This window comes from Struthio camelus, unplaced genomic scaffold (genome assembly GCF_040807025.1).
Source record: "Struthio camelus isolate bStrCam1 unplaced genomic scaffold, bStrCam1.hap1 HAP1_SCAFFOLD_82, whole genome shotgun sequence".
NCBI classification, from domain to species: domain Eukaryota; kingdom Metazoa; phylum Chordata; class Aves; order Struthioniformes; family Struthionidae; genus Struthio; species Struthio camelus.
Window position 1 is genome coordinate 39,190 of NW_027182594.1, and position 26,051 is coordinate 65,240.

The 26,051-nt window shown below is 74.1% G+C and overlaps 4 protein-coding genes across 4 annotated transcripts; 2 read left to right on the top strand and 2 right to left on the bottom strand.

The window, feature by feature from the left end:
• The first annotated feature begins 3,422 nt into the window (after positions 1 to 3,422).
• Positions 3,423 to 8,813, top strand: LOC138064934 (uncharacterized). The gene is made up of 4 exons (XM_068929183.1): positions 3,423 to 3,663; positions 4,489 to 4,587; positions 5,803 to 6,023; positions 6,984 to 8,813. Exons 1-4 carry the CDS (start codon positions 3,423 to 3,425, stop codon positions 8,811 to 8,813), a joined length of 2,391 nt encoding a protein of 796 aa, XP_068785284.1.
• Positions 8,814 to 10,710: 1,897 nt separating this feature from the next.
• On the bottom strand, positions 10,711 to 13,650 carry LOC138064935 (germ cell-specific gene 1-like protein). Its single transcript, XM_068929184.1, has 5 exons — positions 13,335 to 13,650; positions 12,491 to 12,538; positions 11,222 to 11,374; positions 11,009 to 11,120; positions 10,711 to 10,900 (listed from the first exon to the last, which is right to left on the bottom strand). The coding sequence occupies exons 1-5, from the start codon at positions 13,648 to 13,650 to the stop codon at positions 10,711 to 10,713; spliced, it is 819 nt and encodes a 272-aa protein (XP_068785285.1).
• A 3,651-nt stretch (positions 13,651 to 17,301) lies between these two features.
• RPL28 (ribosomal protein L28) lies at positions 17,302 to 20,337 on the top strand. The gene is made up of 5 exons (XM_068929230.1): positions 17,302 to 17,405; positions 19,029 to 19,114; positions 19,641 to 19,764; positions 19,864 to 19,982; positions 20,217 to 20,337. Exons 2-5 carry the CDS (start codon positions 19,034 to 19,036, stop codon positions 20,304 to 20,306), a joined length of 414 nt encoding a protein of 137 aa, XP_068785331.1. The 5' UTR covers positions 17,302 to 17,405; positions 19,029 to 19,033; the 3' UTR covers positions 20,307 to 20,337.
• Positions 20,338 to 20,902: 565 nt separating this feature from the next.
• RCVRN (recoverin) lies at positions 20,903 to 26,034 on the bottom strand. Its single transcript, XM_068929196.1, has 3 exons — positions 25,654 to 26,034; positions 21,719 to 21,830; positions 20,903 to 21,010 (listed from the first exon to the last, which is right to left on the bottom strand). Exons 1-3 carry the CDS (start codon positions 26,032 to 26,034, stop codon positions 20,925 to 20,927), a joined length of 579 nt encoding a protein of 192 aa, XP_068785297.1. The 3' UTR covers positions 20,903 to 20,924.
• Positions 26,035 to 26,051: the final 17 nt, after the last annotated feature.

A 26,051-nucleotide genomic window follows, 5' to 3' on the forward strand; every position in this document is an offset into this window, starting at 1 on the left:
CAGGCGTCCGGGTGCCCCCCCCTACGCGGGTGAGCCCAGGCGTCCGGGTGCCCCCCACCCAGGTCGAGCCCAGGCGTCCGGGTGTCCCCACGCGCAGAGTGAGCCCAGGCGTCCGGGTGCCCCCCCCTACGCGGGTGAGCCCAGGCGTCCGGGTGCCCCCCACCCAGGTCGAGCCCAGGCGTCCGGGTGTCCCCACGCGCAGAGTGAGCCCAGGCGTCCGGGTGTCCCCCCCCTAGGTCGAGCCCAGGCGTCCGGGTGCCCCCCCCTACGCGGGTGAGCCCAGGCGTCCGGGTGCCCCCCACCCAGGTCGAGCCCAGGCGTCCGGGTGTCCCCACGCGCAGAGTGAGCCCAGGCGTCCGGGTGCCCCCCCCTACGCGGGTGAGCCCAGGCGTCCGGGTGCCCCCCACCCAGGTCGAGCCCAGGCGTCCGGGTGTCCCCACGCGCAGAGTGAGCCCAGGCGTCCGGGTGCCCCCCCCACTCGGGTGGGCCCAGGCGTCCGGGTGTCCCCCCACAGGTCGAGCCCAGGCGTCTGGGTGCCCCCCCCACTCGGGTGGGCCCAGGCGTCTGGGTGTCCCCACGCGCAGAGTGAGCCCAGGCGTCCGGGTGCCCCCCCCCACTCGGGTGGGCCCAGGCGTCCAGGTGTCCCCACGCGCAGAGTGAGCCCAGGCGTCCGGGTGCCCCCCCTACGCGGGTGGGCCCAGGCGTCCGGGTGTCCCCCCCACAGGTCGAGCCCAGGCGTCCGGGTGCCCCCCCCACTCGGGTGGGCCCAGGCGTCCGGGTGTCCCCCCACAGGTCGAGCCCAGGCGTCCGGGTGTCCCCACACACAGAGTGAGCCCAGGCGTCCGGGTGCCCCCCCCACTCGGGTGGGCCCAGGCGTCCGGGTGTCCCCCCCACTCGGGTGGGCCCAGGCGTCCGGGTGTCCCCACGCACAGGTCGAGCCCAGGCGTCCGGGTGCCCCCCCCCATGCAGTGAGCCCAGGCGTCCGGGTGCCCCCCCCACTCGGGTGGGCCCAGGTGTCCGGGTGTCCCCACGCACAGGTCGAGCCCAGGCGTCCGGGTGCCCCCCCCCATGCAGTGAGCCCAGGCGTCCGGGTGCCCCCCCCACTCGGGTGGGCCCAGGCGTCCGGGTGTCCCCACGCGCAGAGTGAACCCAGGCGTCCGAGTGTCCCCACGCACAGGTCGAGCCCAGGCGTCCGGGTGCCCCCCCCACTCGGGTGGGCCCAGGCGTCCGGGTGTCCCCCCCACAGGTCGAGCCCAGGCGTCTGGGTGCCCCCCCCACTCGGGTGGGCCCAGGTGTCCGGGTGTGCCCACGTGCAGAGTGAGCCCAGGCGTCCGGGTGCCCCCCCAACTCGGGTGGGCCCAGGCGTCCCGGTGCCCCCCCCACTCGGGTGGGCCCAGGCGTCCGGGTGTCCCCCCCACTCGGGTGGGCCCAGGCGTCCGGGTGTCCCCACGCGCAGAGTGAGCCCAGGCGTCCGGGTGCCCCCCCCTACGCGGGTGAGCCCAGGCGTCCGGGTGCCCCCCACCCAGGTCGAGCCCAGGCGTCCGGGTGTCCCCACGCGCAGAGTGAGCCCAGGCGTCCGGGTGTCCCCCCCCTAGGTCGAGCCCAGGCGTCCGGGTGCCCCCCCCTACGCGGGTGAGCCCAGGCGTCCGGGTGCCCCCCACCCAGGTCGAGCCCAGGCGTCCGGGTGTCCCCACGCGCAGAGTGAGCCCAGGCGTCCGGGTGCCCCCCCTACGCGGGTGAGCCCAGGCGTCCGGGTGCCCCCCACCCAGGTCGAGCCCAGGCGTCCGGGTGTCCCCACGCGCAGAGTGAGCCCAGGCGTCCGGGTGCCCCCCCCACTCGGGTGGGCCCAGGCGTCCGGGTGTCCCCCCACAGGTCGAGCCCAGGCGTCTGGGTGCCCCCCCCACTCGGGTGGGCCCAGGCGTCTGGGTGTCCCCACGCGCAGAGTGAGCCCAGGCGTCCGGGTGCCCCCCCCCACTCGGGTGGGCCCAGGCGTCCAGGTGTCCCCACGCGCAGAGTGAGCCCAGGCGTCCGGGTGCCCCCCCTACGCGGGTGGGCCCAGGCGTCCGGGTGTCCCCCCCACAGGTCGAGCCCAGGCGTCCGGGTGCCCCCCCCACTCGGGTGGGCCCAGGCGTCCGGGTGTCCCCCCCACAGGTCGAGCCCAGGCGTCCGGGTGTCCCCACACACAGAGTGAGCCCAGGCGTCCGGGTGCCCCCCCACTCGGGTGGGCCCAGGCGTCCGGGTGTCCCCCCCACTCGGGTGGGCCCAGGCGTCCGGGTGTCCCCACGCACAGGTCGAGCCCAGGCGTCCGGGTGCCCCCCCCCATGCAGTGAGCCCAGGCGTCCGGGTGCCCCCCCCACTCGGGTGGGCCCAGGTGTCCGGGTGTCCCCACGCACAGGTCGAGCCCAGGCGTCCGGGTGCCCCCCCCCATGCAGTGAGCCCAGGCGTCCGGGTGCCCCCCCCACTCGGGTGGGCCCAGGCGTCCGGGTGTCCCCACGCGCAGAGTGAACCCAGGCGTCCGAGTGTCCCCCACGCACAGGTCGAGCCCAGGCGTCCGGGTGCCCCCCCCACTCGGGTGGGCCCAGGCGTCCGGGTGTCCCCCCCACAGGTCGAGCCCAGGCGTCTGGGTGCCCCCCCCACTCGGGTGGGCCCAGGTGTCCGGGTGTCCCCACGCGCAGAGTGAGCCCAGGTGTCCGGGTGCCCCCCCACCCCGCGCGGGTGAGCCCAGGCGTCCGGGTGCCCCCCCCCCACTCGGGTGGGCCCAGGTGTCCGGGTGCCCCCCCCACTCGGGTGGGCCCAGGTGTCCGGGTGTCCCCACGCACAGGTCGAGCCCAGGCGTCCGGGTGCCCCCCCCACTCGGGTGGGCCCAGGCGTCCGGGTGTCCCCACGCGCAGAGTGAGCCCAGGTGTCCGGGTGCCCCCCCACCCCGCGCGGGTGAGCCCAGGCGTCCGGGTGCCCCCCCCACTCGGGTGGGCCCAGGTGTCCGGGTGCCCCCCCTACGCGGGTGAGCCCAGGCGTCCGGGTGTCCCCCCCCCAGATCGAGCCCAGGCGTCCGGGTGTCCCCACGCGCAGAGTGAGCCCAGGCGTCCGGGTGCCCCCCCCATGCGCAGAGTGAGCCCAGGCGTCCAGGTGTCCCCACGCGCAGAGTGAGCCCAGGCGTCCGGGTGTCCCCCCCCCAGATCGAGCCCAGGCGTCCGGGTGTCCCCACGCGCAGAGTGAGCCCAGGCGTCCGGGTGCCCCCCCCATGCGCAGAGTGAGCCCAGGCGTCCGGGTGTCTCCCCCACAGGTCGAGCCCAGGCGTCCGGGTGTCCCCACGCACAGGTCGAGCCCAGGCGTCCGGGCGCCCCCCTCGCCCACCCCCCCCCCCAGGTCGAGCCCAGGCGTCCGGGCGCCCGCGGATGGCGGCGCCTCCCCGCCGGCCGGCCATGGCGCAGCGGGCCGAGCTGCGCCGGGGGGTGCTGGCGGTGCTGAGCGCCCACCCCGGCGGCATCGCCCTGGGCCACGTGGCCGGCGCCTTCCTGCAGCGGCACGGGCGCCCGCTGCGCCCCCGCGCCGGCGGCTACTCCTCGCTGCGCGCCCTCCTGGCCGACCTGGGCGCCCACGTGGAGCCCGCCGGGCCGCCCCCCCACGGCCCCCTCGTCCTCCCGCCCGCCGCCAGCCTGCACGGTAAGGGCCCCGGCGTCCGGGACAGGGTGGGCCCTGGCATCCGGGACCCCGCACCCCAGGGGACCCCGGCGTCCGGGATGGGATGGGCCCCAGTGTCTGGGTTCCATACTCCAAGGGACCCCGGCGTCCGGACCCCTACACCCCAGGGGACCCCGGTGTCCGGGACGGGTGGGCCTTGGCATCCAGGACCCCGCACCCCAGGGGACCCCAGTGTCCGGGACAGGGTGGGCCCCGGCATCCGGGACCCCGCACCCCAGGGGACCCCGGTGTCCGGGACAGGGTGGGCCCCGGCATCCGGGACCCCGCACCCCAGGGGACCCTGGTGTCCGGGACAGGGTGGGCCCCGGCATCCAGGACCCTGCACCCCAGGGGACCCCGGTGTCCGGGACAGGGTGGGCCCCGGCATCCAGGACCCCGCACCCCAGGGGACCCCGGTGTCCGGGACAGGGTGGGCCCCGGCATCCAGGACCCCATACTCCAGGGGACCCCGGTGTCCGGGACAGGTGGGCCCCGGCATCCAGGACCCCGCACCCCAGGGGACCCCGGTGTCCGGGACGGGTGGGCCCCGACATCCGGGACCCCGCACCCCAGGGGACCCCGGTGTCTGGGACGGGTGGGCCCCGGCATCCAGGCCCCTGCGCTCCAGGGGACCCCAGTGTCCGGGACCCCATACTCCAGGGGACCCCGGTGTCCGGGACAGGGTGGGCCCCGGCGTCCGGGCCCCCATACTCCAGGGGACCCCGGCGTCCGGGCGGTCCCTGCCGCGAGCCGTGGGCGGGGGGGGAGGAGGGGCAGCGCCGGGTGCCTGAGCCCCCTCTCCCGCAGGACCCCTCGTGTGGGTGGAGGGCGACGGGCTGGACACGCTGGACCTGCTGGTGCCCAGCGCCCACCCCGGCTCCCCGGAGAGCGACGGCGCCGACGCAGGTACCTCCCCCGGGGCCCCGGCGTCCGGGCCCCCGCCCCGGCGCTGCCCCCCAGGGGCCCAGGGGTCCCGGTCCCCCCCCCCCGCCCCAAGCTGTACCTTGGGTGCTGTGAGGTCTCCGCGGGCTGGGGGCCCCGGTGTCCGGCGCCGCCGTGGTGCCCGGGGACCCTGCAGAGGGAGGTGCCCGCGCGAAGCGCGTCCCCGTGCAAGGAGCGGGCACGGGGGCCGTGCGGGGTGCACACGGGGGCCGTGCAAGGGAGGATCCAGCGCGTGGGGCGCGCACGAGGCTCGTGCGAGGAGCGGGCACGGGGGCCGTGCGGGGTGCACACGGGGGCCGTGCAAGGGAGGATCCAGCGCGTGGGGCGCGCATGAGGCTCGTGCGAGGAGCGGGCACGGGGGCCGTGCGAGGGAGGACCTAGCGCGCGGGGTGCGCACGAGGCTCGTGCGAGGAGCGGGCACGGGGGCCGTGCGGGGTGCACACGGGGGCCGTGCGAGGGAGGATCCAGCGCGTGGGGCGCGCACGAGGCTCGTGCAAGGAGCGGGCACGGGGGCCGTGCGAGGGAGGACCTAGCGCGCGGGGTGCGCACGAGGCTCGTGCGAGGAGCGGGTACGGGGGACGTGCAGGGTGCACACGGGGGCCGTGCGAGGGAGGATCCAGCGCGTGGGGCGCGCACGAGGCTCGTGCAAGGAGCGGGCACGGGGGCCGTGCGAGGGAGGACCTAGCGGGTGGGGTGCGCACGAGGCTCGTGCGAGGAGCGGGCACGGGGGCCGTGCGGGGTGCACACGGGGGCCGTGCGAGGGAGGATCCAGCGCGTGGGGTGCGCACGAGGCTCGTGCAAGGAGCGGGCACGGGGGCCGTGCGAGGGAGGACCTAGCGGGTGGGGTGCGCACGAGGCTCGTGCGAGGAGCGGGTACGGGGGACGTGCAGGGTGCACACGGGGGCCGTGCGAGGGAGGATCCAGCGCGTGGGGCGCGCACGAGGCTCGTGCGAGGAGCGGGTACGGGGGACGTGCAGGGTGCACACGGGGGCCGTGCGAGGGAGGACCTAGCGGGTGGGGTGCGCACGAGGCTCGTGCGAGGAGCGGGCACGGGGGCCGTGCGGGGTGCACACGGGGGCCGTGCGAGGGGGCGCGCCCGAGGCTCGTGCGAGCAGCGGGCACGGGGGCCGGTCCCTCCGCTGAGGCCCGTGTCCGTCCCCCCCCCCCCCCACCCCGCAGGGCTGGCCGAGGTGCTGAGCACCCTGCGGGTGGTGCTGAGCTCCGGCGGCTTCCGGGCCGGGCTGCGGCTCCGCAAGCTGCAGGGGCTGCTGGCGCAGCGGCACCGCCTCGACCTGGAGGCCTTCGCCCGGGCCGGGGGCCACGGCGACGTCGTCACCTTCCTGCGCCGCCACCTGCCCGCGCTCGAGTGGCACCGCCCCGACGCCGAGCAGGACTTCGTCGTCCGCCTCGGCCCCGGTAAGCGGGCCCCGGCGTCCGGGAGCCCCCCCGCTGCCTGCTGGGATACCCCCCCGTCGCCCCGAGCTGACCCCTCTCTTGTCGCTGCAGGGCTTACCGGAGGGGCCCAGGCGTCCGGGCCGCCGTCCACCACCGCGTCCTGGGACGGAGGGGCCCAGGCGTCCGGGCCGCAGCCCAGCGCAGCCCCCAGGGCCCAGGCGTCCGGGCCGCAGCCCAGCGCAGCCCCCAGGGCCCAGGCGTCTGGGACACAGCCCAGCGCAGCCCCCAGGGCCCAGGCGTCCGGGCCGCAGCCCAACAGCGCCACTGCAGCACCGTGGGCCCAGGCGTCCGGGCCGCAGCCCAGCGCAGCCCCCAGGGCCCAGGCGTCCGGGACGCAGCCCAACAGCACCACCGCAGCACCGTGGGCCCAGGCGTCCGGGCCGCAGCCCAGCGCAGCCCCCAGGGCCCAGGCGTCCGGGACACAGCCCAGCGCAGCCCCCAGGGCCCAGGCGTCCGGGCCGCAGCCCAACAGCGCCACCGCAGCACCGTGGGCCCAGGCGTCCGGGCCGCAGCCCAACAGCACCACTGCAGCACCGCGGGCCCAGGCGTCCGGGCCGCAGCCCAGCGCAGCCCCCAGGGCCCAGGCGTCCGGGCCGCAGCCCAGCGCAGCCCCCAGGGCCCAGGCGTCCGGGCCGCAGCCCAGCGCAGCCCCCAGGGCCCAGGCGTCCGGGACACAGCCCAGCGCAGCCCCCAGGGCCCAGGCGTCCGGGCCGCAGCCCAACAGCACCACTGCAGCACCGTGGGCCCAGGCGTCCGGGCCGCAGCCCAGCGCAGCCCCCAGGGCCCAGGCGTCCGGGACACAGCCCAGCGCAGCCCCCAGGGCCCAGGCGTCCGGGACACAGCCCAGCAGCGGCGCCGCGGCGGCCCCCCGGGGCCCGGCGGGCGGGGGCCGGGCGGGGGCGGAGGGCGAGCTGGCGGCGCTGCGGCGGGAGGTGGCGGCGCTGGTGGCCGGGCGCCCGGGCGGGCTGTCGCTCTTCGAGCTGCGCGCCGCCTACAGCGCCGCCTTCCAGCGCCCGCTGCCGCTGGGCGCCGCCGCCTCGGCCAAGCAGCGCCTGCGCCAGCTGCCCGACGTGGTGCGGCTGCGCGGCTGCGGCGTGCAGACCCGCGTGCTGCCCGCCGCCCCCCAGCCGCCTCCGGCCGCGTCCCCCGCGCCACCTCCGGTCGCGTCCCCGGCCCCGGTTGTGTCCCCCGCGCCATCTCCGGTTGCGTCTCCCGCGCCATCTCCCATCGCGCCCTGTGTCACGTCCCCGGCCACGCTGTGTCCTGCATCCCCCGTGCCACCTCCGGTCGCGTCCCGTGTTGTGTCCCCATCCCCAGTCTCGTCCCCGGCCACGCCGTGTCCTGCGTCCCCCGTGCCACCTCCGGTCGCATCCCGTGTTGCGTCTCCGTCCTCGGTCGTGTCCCCTGCGCCATCTCCCGTTGTATGTCCGGCCACGCCGCGTCCCGTGTCCCCCGTGCCACCTCCGGTCGCGTCCCGTGTCGTGTCCCCATCCCCAGTCACGTCCCCGGCCACGTCGCGTCCCGTGTCCCCTGTGCCACCTCCGGTCATGTCCCGTGTTGTGTCCCCATCCCCAGTCACGTCCCCGGCCACGCCGTGTCCTGCGTCCCCCGTGCCACCTCCGGTCGCGTCCCGTGTCGTGTCCCCATCCCCAGTCACGTCCCCGGCCACGTCGCGTCCCGTGTCCCCTGTGCCACCTCCGGTCGCGTCCCGTGTTGTGTCTCCATCCTTGGTCGTGTCCCCTGCGCCACCTCCGGTCGCGTCCCGTGTCGTGTCCCCATCCCCAGTCACATCCCCGGCCACGCCGCGTCCCGTGTCCCCCGCGCCACCTCCGGTCGCATCCCCGGCCCCGGTTGCGTCTCCCGCGCCATCTCCGGTTGCGTCTCCCACGCCATCTCCCATCGCGCCCTGTGTCACGTCCCCGGCCACGCCGTGTCCTGCGTCCCCCGTGCCACCTCCGGTCGCGTCCCGTGTTGTGTCCCCATCCCCAGTCACATCCCCGGCCACGCCGTGTCCTGTGTCCCCCGTGCCACCTCCGGTCGCGTCCCGTGTCGTGTCCCCATCCCCAGTCACATCCCCGGCCACGCCGCGTCCCGTGTCCCCCGTGCCACCTCCGGTCGCGTCCCGTGTCGTGTCCCCATCCCCAGTCACGTCCCCGGCCACGTCGCGTCCCGTGTCCCCTGTGCCACCTCCGGTCATGTCCCATGTTGTGTCTTCATCCTTAGTCGTGTCCCCCGTGCCACCTCCGGTCGCGTCCCGTGTCGTGTCCCCATCCCCAGTCACGTCCCCGGCCACGTCGCGTCCCGTGTCCCCCGTGCCACCTCCGGTCACGTCCCGTGTCGTGTCCCCATCCCCAGTCTCGTCCCCGGCCACGTCGCGTCCCGTGTCCCCCGTGCCACCTCCGGTCACGTCCCGTGTCGTGTCCCCGTTGTCGCTCACGTCCCCAGCCACACCACATCCCGCGTCCCCTGCCCCGTCCCCGGTCGCGTCCCGTGTCGTGTCCTCGTCCCCGTCACCCGCGGTGTCCTACGCCGCAGCCCTGTCCCCGGTCGCATCGCGTCCCGCGTCCCCTGCCCCGTCCCCGGTCGCGTTCTACGCTGCGTCCCCGTCCCGGGCCGCGTCCGTGTCCCCGTCCGCGTCCGTGTCCCCGTCCCGGGCCGGCGCCCAGCTGTGGGGCCGCAAGCGCCAGTGGCCGCCGCCGGCCAGGCAGCCCGCCGACCGCTGCGCCCTGCTCTAGGCCCCCGCGGGGCCCAGGCGTCCGGCTCCCTCCGCCCTTGCGGGGGCTTCCCCCCCCCCGTTACGGTGCTCCCGTCGGCCCCCGGCCTGATCCGGAGCCGATCCCGGCGGTTCCAAGGCCCTGCCGGACCCGATCCGGGGCGATTCGACACGATCCCAACCCGATCCGGGGTGATTCGACCTGATCCAGGGTGATTCGACCTGATCCGGGCAGTCCCGACCTGATCCCGACCTGATCCGGGGTGATTCGACCTGATCCGGGCAGTCCTGACCTGATCCCGACCTGATCCGGGGAGATTCGACCTGATCCGGGCAGTCCCGACCTGATCCGGGGTGATTCGACCTGATCCGGGCAGTCCTGACCTGATCCCGACCTGATCCGGGGTGATTCGACCTGATCCGGGCAGTCCCGACCTGATCCCGACCTCATCCGGGGTGATTCGACCTGATCCGGGCAGTCCTGACCTGATCCCGACCTGATCCGGGGTGATTCGACCTGATCCGGGCAGTCCCGACCTGATCCCGACCTGATCCGGGGTGATTCGACCTGATCCGGGCAGTCCTGACCTGATCCGGACCTGATCCGGGGAGATTCCTGCCTGACCTGGACCAAATCCAGAGCGATTCTGACCTGATCTGGACTTGATCCAGCCTGATCCCAACCTGATCCAGGCAGTCCTGACCTGATCCTGACCTGATCCGGGGAGATTCAACCTGATCTGGGCAGTCCTGACCTGATCCTGACCTGATCCGGGTGATCCTGACCTGATCCGGACCTGATCTGGGGAGATTCAACCTGATCTGGACAGTCCTGACCTGATCCTGACCTGATCCGGGGTGATCCCGACCTGATCTGGACAGTCCTGACCTGATCCCGACCTGATCTGGGGAGATTCAACCTGATCCGGACAGTCCTGACCTGATCCTGACCTGATCTGGACGTGATCCAGCCTGATCTTGACCTGATACGGGCAGTCCTGACCTGATCCTGACCTGATCTGGGGTAATCCCGACCTGATCCGGGGCGATCCTGACCTGATCCTGACCTGATCTGGGGTGATCCCGACCTGATCCGGACAGTCCTGACCTGATCCGGGGCGATCCCGACCTGATCCTGACCTGATCCGGGGCGATCCCGACCTGATCCGGACAGTCCTGACCTGATCCGGGGCGATCCCGACCTGATCCCGACCTGATCCGGGGCGATCCCGACCTGATCCGGACAGTCCTGACCTGATCCGGGGTGATCCCGACCTGATCCGGACAGTCCTGACCTGATCCAGGGCGATCCCGACCTGATCCTGACCTGATCCGGGGCGATCCCGACCTGATCCGGACAGTCCTGACCTGATCCGGGGCGATCCCGACCTGATCCTGACCTGATCCGGGGCGATCCCGACCTGATCCTGACCTGATCCGGGGTGATCCCGACCTGATCCGGACAGTCCTGACCTGATCCGGGGCGATCCCGGCCTGATCCGGACAGTCCTGACCTGATCCGGGGCGATCCCGACCTGATCCTGACCTGATCCGGGGCGATCCCGACCTGATCCGGACAGTCCTGACCTGATCCGGGGTGATCCCGGCCTGATCCGGACAGTCCTGACCTGATCCGGGGCGATCCCGACCTGATCCTGACCTGATCCGGGGTGATCCCGACCTGATCCAGACGTGATCCAGCCTGATCCCGACCCGATCCAGGGCGATCCGCCCCGGTGCCGGGCTCCGCATCCGGCCCGCTTTCCGCCGCGACCCCGAGCCGAAGCCGCAATAAAGGGCGGCGGCGTGGGGGGGCCGCGGGGCCGTGCGCGCCCCCCCTTAATCCCCTCGCCGACCCCGCAGCCTGATTAAGTTTTCATTAAGTTTTAATTACTTTAAGCCGTGGGGGAGCGGGGGGGCTAGCGGGGCTCCCCGTCGCCCCCCGCCGCCTCGCCGGGCCGGCGCGGGGGGGGGCCAGCGAGGCCGGGGGGGGGCGCCGGGGGCCCCCGCGCCCGCCGCCGGTGCTGCAGCTCCAGGACGGTCTTGGTGTAGGAGTTGAGGGTGAGCACCGAGGCCGCCATGCAGAGCGCGAAGGAGAGCCAGGCCGCCCTGCGGGCGCCGCGGGGTTAACGGCGGCCCGGGGGGGGGCCCAGGCGTCGCGGGGGGGGGGCGTGTGTGTGTGTGTCCCCCCCCCGGGCCTGCGGGGCGCTCGCTCACCCGAAGGACCAGCCGTAGGACCAGCTCTGGGGGCGCCAGTCCTTGGGGCCGAGGTTGACGGCCACCTGGAACGCCGTCACGTACATCATGGGGGCCACCATGCCCAGGAGGCCTGCGGGGACACGGCCGGCACGCCGTCGGGGACGCGGCGGCGGGGGGGACGCGGCGGCGGCGGCGGCGGCGGCGGGGGGGTCGCGGCGGCGGGGGGGGCACCTGCGAGCACGGTGACGACGGCGGCGAAGGCGTTGATCTTGAGGGCGCCCAGGAAGGTGCCGGCGGCCGCCAGCTCCAGCGCCAGCAGCAGGACGCCGGCGCTCAGGAAGGCGACGTGCAGGAACTCGGCCACCACGGCCAGCCACAGCACGCCTGGCGCGGGGACAGCGCGGGGACACTGAGGGGACGGGGACGGGGACGGCCACAGCACGCCTGGCGTGGGGACACTGAGGGGATGGGGACGGGGATGGGGACGGCCACAGCACGCCTGGCGCGGGGACAGCGCGGGGACACTGAGGGGACGGGGACGGGGACGGGGACGGCCACAGCACGCCTGGCGTGGGGACACTGAGGGGATGGGGACGGGGACGGGGACGGCCACAGCACGCCTGGCGCGGGGACAGCGCGGGGACACTGAGGGGACGGGGACGGGGACGGGGACGGCCACAGCACGCCTGGCGCGGGGACAGCGCGGGGACACTGAGGGGATGGGGACGGGGACGGGGACGGCCACAGCACGCCTGGCGCGGGGACAGCGCGGGGACACTGAGGGGACACTGAGGGGACGGGGACGGGGACGGCCACAGCACGCCTGGCGCGGGGACAGTGAGGGGACACTGAGGGGACACTGAGGGGACGGGGACGGGGACGGCCACAGCACGCCTGGCGCGGGGACAGCGCGGGGATGGGGGTTCCTACAAGGCATGGGGGGTCCCCAGGGTGCCAGGGGGTCCCCGAGGTGCTGGGGGTCCCGTAGGGCGTTGAGGGTCCCAAGGGGGGGGGGCCCAGGGTGCTGGGGGGGTCCCGTAGGGTGTTGGGAGTCCCAAGGGGGGGGTTCCTGGGATGCCAGGGGTCCCGCGGGGCGTTGAGGGTCCCAAGGGGGGGGTCCCCAAGGTGCTGGGGGTCCCGCTGGGTGTTGGGAGTCCCAAGGGGGGGGTCCTCGGGATGCCAGGGGTCCCGCGGGGCGTTGAGGGTCCCAAGGGGGGGTCCCCAAGGTGCTGGGGTCCCATAGGGCATTGGGGGATCCCAAGGGGGGGGGCCCCAGGGTGCTGGGGGGTCCCGCTGGGTGTTGGGAGTCCCAAGGGGGGGGTCCCTGGGATGCCAGGGGTCTCGCGGGGCATTGAGGGTCCCAAGGGGGGGGTCCCAGGGTGCTGGGGGATTCTGCTGGGTGTTGGGGGTCCCAAGGCGGGGTCCCCAGGGTGCTGGGGGTCCCGCTGGGTGTTGGGGGTCCCAAGGGGGGGTCCCCGTGGTGCCGTGGGGGGGTTTCACCTTTCTCCGACTCGGGGGGCAGCTGGACGAAGCTCCTGCAGACCTCGCCTGGGCACAGAGCGAGAGCGGGGTGGCATGGCCGCGGGGCACCCGGGGCCCCGCAGGGCACCTAGAGGTGCCACAGAGCACCCAAGGGCCCCCACAGGGCACCCAGGGGTCCCACAGAGCACCCAGGGCCCTGCAGGGCAGCCCAGGGGTCCTCACAGGGCACCCAGGGGCTCTGGAGAGCACCCAGGGGTCCCCCAAATGGCGACCAAGGTTCTCGTAGGGCACCCAGGGGTCCCCACAGGGCAGCAAGGAGTCTCATAGGGCACCCGGGGGTCCTCACAGGGCAGCCCAGGGCTCTTGCAGGGCACCCAGGGGTCCCACAGGGCAGCCCAGGGGTCTCGTAGGGCACCCGAGGGTCCTCACAGGGCAGCGAGGGGTCTCTTAGGGCACCCGGGGGTCCCCACAGGGCAGCGAGGGGGTCTCGTAGGGCACACGGGGATCCCCAAATGGCAGCAAGGGGTCTTGTAGGGCACCCAGGGGTCCCACAGGGCAGCCCAGGGGTCCCCAAATGGCAGCGAGGGGTCTCGTAGGGCACCCAGGGGTCCCGCAGGGCGGCCCAGGGGTCCCCAAACGGCAGTGAGGGGTCTCGTAGGGCACCCAGGGGTCCCCAAATGGCAGCGAGGGGTCTCGTAGGGCACCCAGGGGTCCCGCAGGGCAGCCCAGGGGTCTCGTAGGGCACCCGGGGGTCCCCAAACGGCAGCGAGGGGTCTCGTAGGGCACCCAGGGGTCCCGCAGGGCGGCCCAGGGGTCTCGTAGGGCACCCGGGGGTCCCCGGGGGCGGGCGGGGGGGCCCTACCGTCAGGGTGCTCCTCGCAGGAGAGCCAGAAGCCGGCGTGGAAGTAGCGGAAGACGAACTTGTCGTCGCCGCTCTCCCAGGCGCCGGGGGCGGCGCGGGGGTCCCCAGAGGCGGCGCGGGGGTCCCCGGGGGCGGCGCGGGCTCCGGCGCAGGCCCCGCGCCGCGTCCCCCGCGGGCACGCCGCCTTGGCCACCCTGTGCCGGCCCTGGCACCAGTAGCTGGTGCCGAGCGCCAGCAGCGCCAGCCCCAGCGCCAGGGCCGCCAGCCCCAGCGCCAGGGCCGCGCGCCGGCGGCCCCCCGCGCCCCCCGGCGCCATGCCCCTCGCCGTCCTCCCTTCTCCTCCTCCTCCTCCTCGTCCCCGCTGCTGCTCTCCCGCTCCCCCCGCCCCCCCCGGCCGCGCGGGGCTTAATCCTGCCCGCGACGCTGCCGGCGGGGGGGAAGCAGGGAGGAAAAGCGGCTGCAAGGATCCCCCGGGGCGTCGCGGGGGGACGCGGGCTCGGCCCGGACGCCGGGGCTCCCCCCGCCCGCAGCGCCAGGGCTGGGGGGGCCGGAGCAGGGACGCTCGGGACCCCCGCCGGCGGCTCCCCGCACGCCTGGGTCCCTGCGTTGGGGTGGGGGGAGGCGGGGGGGATTAGGGTCCAGCTGGTGCCTCCGGGAGCTGCTTCGCCTCCGGGGCCGGAGCCGCGGCCAGGGAATTACAGCCCTGCTGGAGCCCGGCCAGGGCCCGGACGCCTGGGCCCCCATCTGGCTCCGCAGCGAGGACCCGGACGCCTGGGCCCCCGCCCGGCTCGGGAGCGAGCGCCCGGACGCCTGGGCCCCCATCTGGCTCTGCAGCGAGCGCCCGGACGCCTGGGCCCCTGCCCGGCTCGGGAGCGAGGACCCAGACGCCTGGGCTCCCGCTCGGCTCGGGAGTGAGCGCCCGGACGCCTGGGCCCCCATCTGGCTCGGGAGCGAGGACCCAGACGCCTGGGCCCCCATCTGGCTTCGCAGCGAGGACCCGGACGCCTGGGCCCCCGCCCGGCTCGGGAGCGAGCGCCCGGACGCCTGGGCCCCCATCTGGCTCGGGAGCGAGCGCCCGGACGCCTGGGCCCCCATCTGGCTCGGGAGCGAGCGCCCGGACGCCTGGGCCCCCATCTGGCTCGGTGGCAGCAAGCACCCGGACGCCTGGGCCCCCGTCTGGCTCCATAGTGAGCGCCCGGACGCCTGGGCCCCCACCCAGCTCGGTGGCAGCGAGGGCCCGGACGCCTGGGCCCCTGTCTGGCTCGGGAGTGAGGGCCCGGACGCCTGGGCCCCCACCCAGCTCGGTGGCAGCGAGGGCCCGGACGCCTGGGTCCCCGCCCGGCTCGGGAGTGAGGGCCCGGATGCCTGGCCCCCCCCCCCCCTCAAATTGGTTCCCCTGGGGCATTGTGGGAGCCGGAGCAGAGGCAGCGCTCGGGGCGGTGGAAAGAGCCATCGAGCGACCCACATTCCCCACGCGGTTAACTGCGCCTGCTAATTAGCAGGAACGGGGAAGGGTCTAGGGGGCTGAGGGGGGGCTCTGGGGGGCTGAGGGGGGCTCCAGGGGGCTAAGGGGGGCGCCTGGGGGCTCTGGGGGGCTGAGGGGGGCTAAGGGGGGCTATGGGGAGCTCCGGGGGGCTGAGGGGGGCTCCTGGGGGCTCTGGGGGTCTGAGGGGGGCTCCGGGGGGCTGAGGACCAGCTCCAGCCCAGGGCAGGATTCGGGGGGGGGCCCCGATCGCTCGCCCACCTAACGAGCCCCGGCCGCATCCGAGCCCCCACCCCGACCCCCCATTTCGGCAGGGACCCTCCGGGAGGGAGGGAGGAGACCACCCCGGACACCCCCAGTCCCCCCCCCGCCGCCGTCTCCCGCGCCCCCCCAGCACCTACCGGCAGGGTGGCGGGTCCCGAGCCGGTCACGGCGGCGGCGGCGGTGGGGGGGGGTCCTGGGTGCTCGAGGAAGGTGAGGAGGCGGGGGGGCGCTCGAGGGGGTCCGGCGGGGCGCGGGGGGAGGACCCCCGCCCCGGCGCGGCCTCAGGGCAGGGCCCGGCGGGCTGCGGCGGCCCCCAGGGCGAGGGCCCCCCCCAGGAGCGGCGGGCAGGGGGCGGCCGAGGCGGGGGCGGCCGAGGCGGGGGCCAGGCGGCAGGGCGGCGGCGGCGGCTCCGGGGTCCAGGCGGGATCTGTGGGGAGAAGAGCCGGGGTGGGTGGGTGGGTGGGGGGCGCACGGAGCGCGGGGGGGGGGGGCTCGGCTCACCCCGGGGGTCCCGCAGGCGGGCGCGCAGCCGGCCCAGGGCCTGGCTCAGGTTGGAGACGGCGCCCTGCAGCCGGGCGTTCTCGCCCCGCAGCGCCCGCAGCGCCTCCTGCAGCTCGAAGGGGGCCCCCCCGGCCCCCAGCAGGGCCAGCAGGGCCAGCGCGCCCCACGGCCCCATGGCCACTGCGCCCCACGGCGCCTCCCAGGGCCCCACGCCCCCCCCCGCCCCTCCCAGTCCCGTCCCCCCCCCCCCCCGCCAGCCCTATCGATCCCCCCTGTCGGCTGCTTCCTCTCCCCCATCGATAACAGCCCGAGGCAGCGAGCGGCGGAGGGACCCACCCCCTGCCCCACGGCCCCCCTCCTGCCCCACAGCCCCCCTCCTGCCCCATGGCCTCCTGCCCCACGGCCCCCTTCCTGCCCCACAGCCCCCCTCCTGCCCCACAGCCCCCCTCCTGCCCCACGGCCCCCCTCCTGCCCCATGGCCTCCTGCCCCACGGCCCCCTTCCTGCCCCACAGCCCCCCTCCTGCCCCACAGCCCCCCTCCTGCCCCACGGCCCCTTCCCCTGCCCCATGGCCTCCTGCCCCACGGCCCCTTCCCCTGCCCCATGGCCTCCTGCCCCACGGCCCCCCTCCTGCCCCATGGCCTCCTGCCCCACGGCCCCCCTCCTGCCCCACACCCCTCCTCCTGCCCCACGGCCCCCCTCCTGCCCCACGGCCCCTTCCCCTGCCCCACAGCCCCCCTCCTGCCCCATGGCCTCCTGCCCCACAGCCCCTTCCCCTGCCCCACAGCCCCCCTCCTGCCCCATGGCCTCCTGCCCCATGGCCTCCTGCCCCACAGCCCCCCTCCTGCTCCACGGCCCCCCTCCTGCCCCATGGCCTCCTGCCCCACGGCCCCCCTCCTGCCCCATGGCCTCCTGCCCCACAGCCCCCTCCTGCCCCACATCCCCCCTCCTGCCCCACAGCCCCCCTCCTGCCCCACGGCCCCTTCCCCTGCCCCACGGCCCCCCTCCTGCCCCACGGCCCCCCTTCTGCCCCACAGCCCCCCTCCTGCCCCATGGCCTCCTGCCCCACGGCCCCTTCCCCTGCCCCACAGCCCCCTCCTGCCCCACGGCCCCTTCCCCTGCCCCATGGCCCCCCCTCCTGCCCCACGGGCCCACATCCCCCCTCCTGCCCCACAGCCTCCTGCTGCTCCACGTCCCCCTCCTGCCCCACGGCCCCCCCTCCTGCCCCATGGCCCCTCCTGCCCCTCCTCAGACTGGGGGGATGCAGCCGCCCCGCAGCCAGCACTGAGGGGCCGCGAAGGGTGGTGACAGATCCGGGCTCCCCACGGCTCCCGGGGGGCCCCGGCGGCCCCCAACGGCCGCCAACGGCCGCCCACGCGCCCCCAACGGCCCCCAACGGCCCCGGCGCCTCGCGCGGGAGGCGCGAAAACCACCCGGCGGGCAGGCGGCCGCCGAAGCCCCGCCCACTCCGCCGGGAGCCTCCGAGCGGAGCCGAAGGGGCCCGAGCGGTGACGGAGATGGCCGAGAGGAGCCGAAGGGGCCCGAGCGGTGACGGAGACGGCCGAGCGGTGACGGAGATGGCCGAGCGGTGACGGAGGTAGCCGAGCGGTGACGGAGATGGCCGAGAGGAGCCGAAGGGGCCCGAGCGGTGACGGAGACGGCCGAGGGGTGACGGAGGCGGCCGAGCGCGGGAGGCGGGCGGGGGGCGGGGCTCGCCGGGCAGGGGGCGGGGCTCGCCGGGCGGTGGGCGGGGCTCGCCGGGCGCAGGCGGGTTCCGGCGCCCGCGCGCGTTCCTTCCGTTTCCGGCGGCGGCAGCGAGCGGAGGTAGCGCGCGTGGCTGCGGCCCGGCCGGGCCCGGGTGGGGGGGGGATCGGGGCCTGGGGGGGCAACTGGGGGGGGGTCGGGGCCTGGGGGGGATTTGGAGAGGGATCGGGGCCTAGAGGGGAATTTGGGGGGGGATCGGGGCCCAGAGGGGGGGTCTGGGGGGAGATCAGGGCCCGGGGGGGGGTCTAGGGGGGGATCGGGGCCTGGGGGGGGATCTGGGGGGAGATCAGGGGCCGGGGGGGGTCTAGGGGGGGATCGGGGCCCAGAGGGGGGATCTGGGGGGAGATCAGGGCCCGGGGGGGGGTCTAGGGGGGGATCGGGGCCTGGGGGGGGATCTGGGGGGGATTCGGGCCGGGGGGGGGATCTGGGGGGTAAATTGAGGGGGGGATCGGGGCCTGGGAGGGGATCTGGGGGGTAAATTGTAGGGGGGATCGGGGCCCGGGGGGGATTTAGGGGGGGATCAGGGCCCAGAGGGGGATTTGGGGAGGGATCGGGGCCTGGGGGGGGCAACTAGGGGGGGGATCAGGACCTGGGGGGCATTTGGAGAGGAATCAGCACCTAGAGGAGAATTTGAGGGGGAGAACGGGGCCCGGGGGAGATCTAGGGGGGAGGATTGAGGCCCAGAGGGGGAGCTGGGGGGGGGATCGGGGCCTGGGAGAGGAGATCGGGGCCTGGGGGGCAGCTCTATGGGGGGATCGGAGCCTGGAGGGGATCCAGGGGGTAGATTGGGGGGGGGATCGGGGCTTGGGAGGGGAACTGGAGGGAATTGGGGCTTGGGAGGGGGAGCTGGGGGGGGATTGGGGCCTGGGGGGGGATCAGGGCCTGGGGGGGAGATCGGAGCCTGGGGGGGATCTGGGGAGGGGTCGGGACTTGGGAGGGGAATTGGGGGTAGATTGGGGCCCAGAGAGGGGGCTCTGGGGGGGGATCGGGGCCTGAGGGGGATCTGGGGGGGGGATCAGGGCCTGGGGGGGATTTGGGGAGGGGTTGGGACTTGGGAGGGGAATTGGGGGTAGATTGGGGCCCAGAGAGGGGGCTCTGGGGGGGATCGGGGCCTGAGGGGGATCTGGGGGGGGGATCAGGGCCTGGGGGGGGTTTGGGGAGGGGTTGGGACTTGGGAGGGGAATTGGGGGTAGATTGGGGCCCAGAGAAGGGGCTCTGGGGGGGGATCGGGGCCTGAGGGGGATCTGGGTGGGGGGAATCGGGGTCTGGGAGGGTAGATTGGGACCTATGGGGGACCTGGGGGGGGATCAGGGCCTGGGGGGGGTTTGGGGAGGGGTTGGGACTTGGGAGGGGAATTGGGGGTAGATTGGGGCCCAGAGAGGGGGCTCTGGGGGGGGATCGGGGCCTGAGGGGGATTGGGGAGGGGGGGGATCAGGGTCTGGGAGGGTAGATTGGGGCCCAGAGAGGGGGCTCTGGGGGGGGATCGGGGCCTGAGGGGGGTCTGGGTGGGGGGCATCAGGGTCTGGGAGGGTAGATTGGGACCTAGAGGGGGGGCTCTGGTGGGGGGATCAGGGCCTGGGGGGGAGATCGGGGTCCGGGGTGGGGATCAGGGCCTGGGGGGGGCTCCGGGGGGGCTGGGGGGGGATCCGGGCCGGGGGCTGAGGGGGCTCTCGCTGCCCCCAGGCGCCATGTCGTCCCACCTGCAGTGGATGATCGTGCGCAACTGCTCCAGCTTCCTCATCAAGAGGAACAACCAGACCTACAGCACCGTGAGTGGGGGGGGCGCGGGGGGGGCCCGGCTGTGTCCCCCCTCCCCCCGGTGGGGGATGGACCCGGGAGCCCCCCCCCCCCCCAAACAATGGCTGAGCCCGGAGGGGAGGGGCCCAGGCGTCCGGGCCCCCCCACAGTGACCTAGATGGGCTGCAAGGGGGCCCAGGTGTCTGCCCCCCCCCCCCAATGATCCAGATGGGATAGGGTAGGGCCCAGGCGTCCGGCCCCCCCCCAATATGATGGCCTAGATGGGGTGGACGGGGAAGGCCCAGGCATCCGGCCCCCCTCCCATAGTGACCCAGACGGGACGAGCGGACCCAGGCGTCCGGCCCCCCCCCCCCCCCCCCCATAGTGACCCAGACGGGACGAGCGGACCCAGGCGTCCGGCCCCCCCCCCCCCCATAGTGACCCAGACGGGACGAGCGGACCCAGGCGTCCGGCCCCCCCCCCATAGTGACCCAGATGGGACAGGATGAGGGGACCCAGGTGTCCGGGCCCCCCCCCAGCGTGTCCCCCCCCCCGCAGGAGCCGAACAACCTCAAGGCGCGCAACTCCTTCCGCTACAACGGCCTCGTCCACCGCAAGACGGTCGGGGTGGAGCCGGCGGCCGACGGCAAAGGCGTCGTGGTGGTGCTCAAGAAGCGGGCAGGTGGGCCCCGTCCCCGCGACCCCCCCCCAAAAAAACCACACGCCGCAGCCCCCCCCGCGCCGGCCCTGACCGCTCTGTGCCTGTCCCCCCCCCCGCCAGGGCAGCGCAAACCGGCCACCTCCTACGACCGCATCACCGTCAACAAGAACGCCCGGGCCACGCTCAGCAGCCTGCGCCACATCATCCGCAAGAACAAGTACCGCAAGGACCTGCGCATGGTGAGCGCCCGGACGCCTGGGCCCCTCGCCGGGGGGCGCTCGGCTCGTGGGGGGGGGGCCACGGAGCCGCGGGGGAACCGGGTCCTTGCGCTGAGCAGGATTTGGAGGGTGGGGGGGGGTGGTGGCATGGGGCTCAGCCCCACGAGGAGGGGGGGGGGTCCCGTCCCCGTGTGTCGTTCCCCCCCCCCCGCCCCGCGCTGACCGTGTCCCCCCCCCACCCCGCGGTGTCCCCAGGCCGCCCTGCGCCGCGCCAGCGCCATCCTGCGCAGCCAGAAGCCGGTGGTGGTGAAGAAGAAGCGGGTTCGCGCCGCCAAGGCCCCCTGAGCGCAATAAAGGCTCCGAACTGCCCCAAAAACGCGGCTCTGACTCTGTTGGGGAGGGGGGGGGGAAGGGGCCCAGGCGTCCGGGGGGCGGCTGCCTCCCCAGGGACGGATTTCGGGGGGGGGGAAGCTCTGGAGCGTCGGTTGGGAACGGAGACCCATCCACTCCCCCCACCCCGGGCACCGGGGGGGTCCCAGGTGTCCGGGTGGCTCCGCACACACAATTCCTGCCCTGCCCCCCCCCCCGCCGGTGGGCCCAGGCGTCCTGGTCCCCCCCCCTGCAGCGGGGGGGGGGATTTGGGTGCTGAGGATTAGGATTAACGCAGCCGTTGGTTGGGGGGGGGGGAAACGACGCCGCGTTTCATAACAGCCCGGACGCCCAGCTGACTTGGGGGTGCTGGAAGGACTTGGGGGGGGGCAGGATTTTGGGGACCCCCCCGGGGGGGGGTCTCTGTCCCCCCCCCCAACAGCGGCTCAGAGGCGGCGGCGGCAGGATGCTCTTTATTGCCCCGGCGGGGTCGGCGCTGCCTGTACAGCTCCCGGCCCCCCCCCAGCGCTGGGGGTCCTGCGGCCCCCCCCCCCCAGTGCTGGGGGTCCCGTGCCCCCCCCGGCCCCCCCCCCCCTATTTCTTGGGCTCGTACTGGATGAGGTGCATGATGGCGTCGTTCTTCATGACGCCGTCGATGAACTCGCCCTCCGCGATCTTGTCTGGGGGGAGAGAAAAGGGGGTCAGCGCTGCCCGGCCCGCTCGGGGGGGGGAGCCCGGGGGGGGGGCAGGAGGTGGGGGGGGCTCTGGGGGGGAGGGCAGGAGCCCTGGGGGGGGGGATTGAGGGTCTTGGCGGGCTCTGGAGCCCTGGGAAGGAGGTACTGGGGGGCTATCGGGGTCCTGGGAGGGGGGCAGGAGCCTGGGGGGGGGCTCTGGGGGGGGTCAGGAGCCCTGGGGGGGATTGAGAGGCCTGGGGGACTCAGGGGGGGGGTCAGGAGCCCTGGGGGGCTCTGGGGGGGCTGGGGGCAGGTCAGGAGCTCTGGGGGGGGAGGCTCTGGGGTGCTGGGGGGGCTCTGGGGTGCTGGGGGGGGTGTCAGGAGCCCTGGGGGGCTTTGAGGGGGCTCTGGGGGGCTATTGGGGTGCTGGGGGGGGCTCTGGGGTGCTGGGGGGGGTGTCAGGAGCCCTTGGGGGCTTTGAGGGGGCTCTGGGGGGCTATTGGGGTGCTGGGGGGCTGGGGAGGGATTTGGGGGTGTCTGTGGGCTGGAGAAGGATTTGGGGGGGCTGGAGGGGGTTGGTGTTGGGGGGGATAATTGGGGGGCTGGGGGGGCATTTGAGGGAGCCGGGGGGGATATTGGGGAGTCAGGGGGCTTGGGGGTGCCAGGGGGGATGGGGGAGTTGGGGGGGATTGGGGGAGCCGGGGGGGTCCGCACCGTTGTCGCCCTTCTTGAAGTAGCCCCAGAGCTTGTCGGCCCGTTTCTGCGGGTTGTTCTCGTCCTCCGGCAGCAGCTTCTGCTCCTCCGCCGGGATCATCTTGAAAATGGCCTGGGGGGGCCGGGGGGGGTCAGATGGGACCCCCCCAGACCCATGGGGACCCCCCCAGGACTCCCTCAGCCCCATGGGGACCCCCCCAGACCCATGAGGACCCCTCAGGGACCCCCAGACCCATGGGGACCCCCCCAGGACTCCCTCAGCCCCATGGGGACCCCCCCAGACCCATGAGGACCCCTCAGGGACCCCCAGACCCATGGGGACCCCCCCAGGACTCCCTCAGCCCCATGGGACCCCCCCCAGACCCATGGGGACCCCCCCAGGACTCCCTCAGCCCCATGGGGACCCCCCAGACCCATGGAGACTCCTCAGGGACCCCCAGACCCATGGGGACCCCCCCTGAGACCCCCTCAGACCCATGGGGACCTCCCAGACACATGAGGACCCCTCAGGGACCCCCAGACCCATGGGGACCCCCCAGACCCATGGGGACTCCTCAGGGACCCCCCAGACCCATGGAGACCCCTCCCGGGACCCCCCCAAGCCCCATAGGGCCCCCCCAGGCTCCAGGGGACCCCTCAGGCCCCATAGGGAGCCTCCACGGACCCCCCGACCTATGGGGACCCCCCCCAGCCCATAGGGACCCCCCCAGGGACCCCCAGACCCCTGGGGACCCCCCCAAAACCCTACACAGACCCCTCAGCCCCATAGGGCCCCCAGAGCACCCCCCAGAGACCCCTATGGGGGTCTCCACAGGGACCCCCCCCCAAGCTCCCCAGGACCCCATTGGGCCCCCCCAGACCCACACGGGACCCCCCCCACACACACACGCACACGCTCTGGGGCCTGGGCGGGGGCTGCCGGACGCCTGGGTCCCGCCCGGACGCCTGGGCCCGGCCACGGGGGGCTCTGGGTCGGCCCCTATGGGGGCCCCAAGTACGTGGGCCCCCCCCCCAACGGAGCCGCCTGAGCCAGGGCTAAATTTACCCCGGGGGGGGGGGAATTTTCCATCCCCAGCGATTAGCCCGGGGGGATTTAATTACCCTAACGAGCTCCAGGGTCGGGGGGGGGGGGGGTAAATCCCATTAACACTAAAGCCCCTGCAGGGGGGGGGGGGGGGGTTAATCCCGGCCACCTGCTCTGTGTGTGGGGGGGGGGGTTACACGCTATGCACACGCGTGTGCGGCCCCCATGCAAGGGCTTGCAGCTGTGTGCAGGGGGAGATGCACGCCTCCATGCGTGTGTGCGTGTGTGCACGGAGCCACGAGTGTGCGTGCACCACCCCGCCCCGTGCACACACGTGTGTGTGTGTGTGTGTGCACACGCGTGGTGCTGCATGTGTGCGCGTGTGGGTCCGTGCATGCACGGTTGTGGGGGGGGGTGCACGCATCGCTGCGCGTGGGCCTGTGCGTGCACCGCTCCTGCGCGTGTGCACGGAGCCATGTGCACGCGAGTCCCGCGTGTGGACGGACCTGCGTGTGCAGTGCACAGAGCTCTGCACGCGTGTGTGTGCGCGCGCACGCACACACAGGGAGCTGCGCGTATGTGCGTACCTGGAGCCGTGTGCATGTGCACTGCATATGTGTATGCCTGGAGCCATGTGTACGTGCATGCATGGAGCGCTGTGTGTGCATGCACACACGTATGCAGGGAGCCATGTGCGTGTGCATATGTGCCTGCACGGAGCCATGTGAGTACATGCCTGCATGGAGCTGCGTGCATGTGCTGGAGCCGTGTGCGTGTGCACGGAGCCGTGTGCGTGTGCTGGAGCCGTGTGCACAGATCCATGCGTGTGTGCATGGAGCCGTGTGTGTGTGTGTGTGTATGCACCGGAGCCTTGTGCGTGTGCATGGAGCTGTGCGCGTGTGCTGGAGTCATGCATGTGTGCTGGAGCCATGCTTGTGTGCCTGCACGGCACTGTGTGCACGAGCCATGTGCGTGTGTGCCTGCATGGAGCTGTGCGCACGGAGCTGTGCGCACGTGCTGGAGCCGTGTGCGTGTGTGCTGGAGCTGTGTGCATGTGCACAGAGCCGTGCATGGAGCCGTGTGCGTGTGCACGGAGCCGTGTGTGTGTGTGTGCATGGAGCCGTGTGTGTGTGTGTGTGTGCTGAAGCCGTGCTCGTGTGCTGGGGCCATGCGTGTGTGCACGGAGCCGTGTGCGTGTGCACGGAGCTGTATGCATGGAGCCGTGTGTGTGTGTGCTGAAGCCGTGCACGTGTGCCTGCACGGAGCTGTGTGCATGGAGACGTGTGCGTGTGCACGGAGCTGTATGCACGGAGGCGTGTGCGTGTGCTGAAGCCGTGTGTGTGTGTGCATGGAGCTGTGTGCGTGTGCACGGAGCCGTACACGTGTGCATGGAGCTGTATGCACGGAGGCATGTGTGTGTGCTGAAGCCGCGCGCGTGTGCACAGAGCTGTATGCACGGAGGCGTGTGCGTGTGCACGGAGCTGTATGCACAGAGGCGTGTGCGTGTGCTGAAGCCGTGTGCATGTGCACGGAGCTGTATGCACGGAGGCGTGTGCATGTGCTGAAGCTGTGCACGTGTGCACGGAGCTGTGTGCACGGAGCCGCGCGCGTGTGCACGGAGCTGTATGCACGGAGCTGCGCGCATGTGCACAGAGCTGTACGCACAGAGGCGTGTGCGTGTGCCTGCATGGAGCCGTGTGCGTGTGCTGAAGCTGTGCGCGTGTGCACGGAGCTGTGTGCACGGAGCCGTGTGCACGGAGCCGCGCGTGTGTGCACGGAGCCGTACGCACGGAGCTGTATGCACGGAGCCGCGCGCGTGTGCACGGAGCTGTGTGCACGGAGCTGTGTGCACGGAGCCACGCGCATGTGCACGGAGCCGTACGCACGGAGCTGTATGCACGGCGCTGTGTGCACGGAGCCGCGCGCGTGTGCACGGAGCCGTACGCACGGAGCTGTATGCACGGAGCTGTGTGCACGGAGCCGCGCGCGTGTGCACGGAGCCGTACGCACGGAGCTGTGTGCACGGAGCCGCGCACGTGTGCACGGAGCCGTACGCACGGAGCTGTGTGCACGGAGCTGCGCATGTGTGCACGGAGCCGTACGCACGGAGCTGTGTGCACGGAGCCGCGCACGTGTGCACGGAGCTGTACGCACGGAGCTGTGTGCACGGAGCCGCGCGCGTGTGCACGGAGCTGTATGCACGGAGCCATGTGCGTGTGCACGGAGCCGTACGCACGGAGCCGTACGCACGGAGCCGTGCGCGTGTGCATGAAGCCGTGTGCGTGTGCACGGAGCTGTGTGCACGGAGCTGTGTGCTGAAGCCGCGCGCGCGTGCACGGAGCCGTTCGCACGGAGCCGTGTGCGTGTGCACGGAGCTGTGTGCTGAAGCCGCGCGCGCGCATGCATGGAGCCGTTCGCACGGAGCCGTGTGCGTGTGCACGGAGCTGTGTGCTGAAGCCGCGCGCGTGTGCACGGAGCTGTGTGCACGGAGCTGTGTGCACGGAGCCGCGCGCGCGTGTGCATGGAGCTGTGTGCACGGAGCTGTGTGCATGGAGCTGCGCGCGTGTGCACGGAGCCGTACGCACGGAGCTGTATGCACGGAGCCGCGCACGTGTGCACGGAACTGTATGCGCGGAGCTGTGTGCACGGAGCCGCGCGCGTGTGCACGGAGCCGTACGCACGGAGCTGTATGCACGGCGCTGTGTGCACGGAGCCGCGCGCGCGTGCACGGAGCCGTACGCACGGAGCTGTATGCACGGAGCCGCGCACGTGTGCACGGAGCTGTACGCACGGAGCTGTGTGCTGAAGCCGCGCGCGCGTGCACGGAGCCGTTCGCACGGCGGCGACGCGCGCGTGCCCGAAGCACGCGTGCGCACGCGCGCGCCTAGCTGGGGCCGGCGGCCCGGCTCACCGAGATGATCTCCAGCACCTCGCTCTTGCTGACCTCGCCGTTGCGGTCCACGTCGAAGAGGGAGAAGGCCCACTCGAGCTTGAGGTGGGTCTTGCCGGAGGAGGTGAGGTGCAGGGCGATGATGTACTCCCGGAAGTCGAGCGTGCCGTCGTCGTTGGTGTCGAAGCTGCGGAAGACGTGCCGGGCGTAGCCCTGCGGGTCCGACTTGGGGAAGAAGTTGGCGTAGATCTTCTCGAACTCGGCGCGGCTGATGCGCCCGTCGGGGCACTGCTTCCGGAAGCTCTCGTACCACTTGCACAGCTCCTCCTCCGAGTAGCGCGTGTTCAGCTTCAGGTCCTCCAGGAGCTCCTTGGAGAGGGCCCCGCTCCTGCTGTTGCCCATGGCCGCGGCGCCCTGCG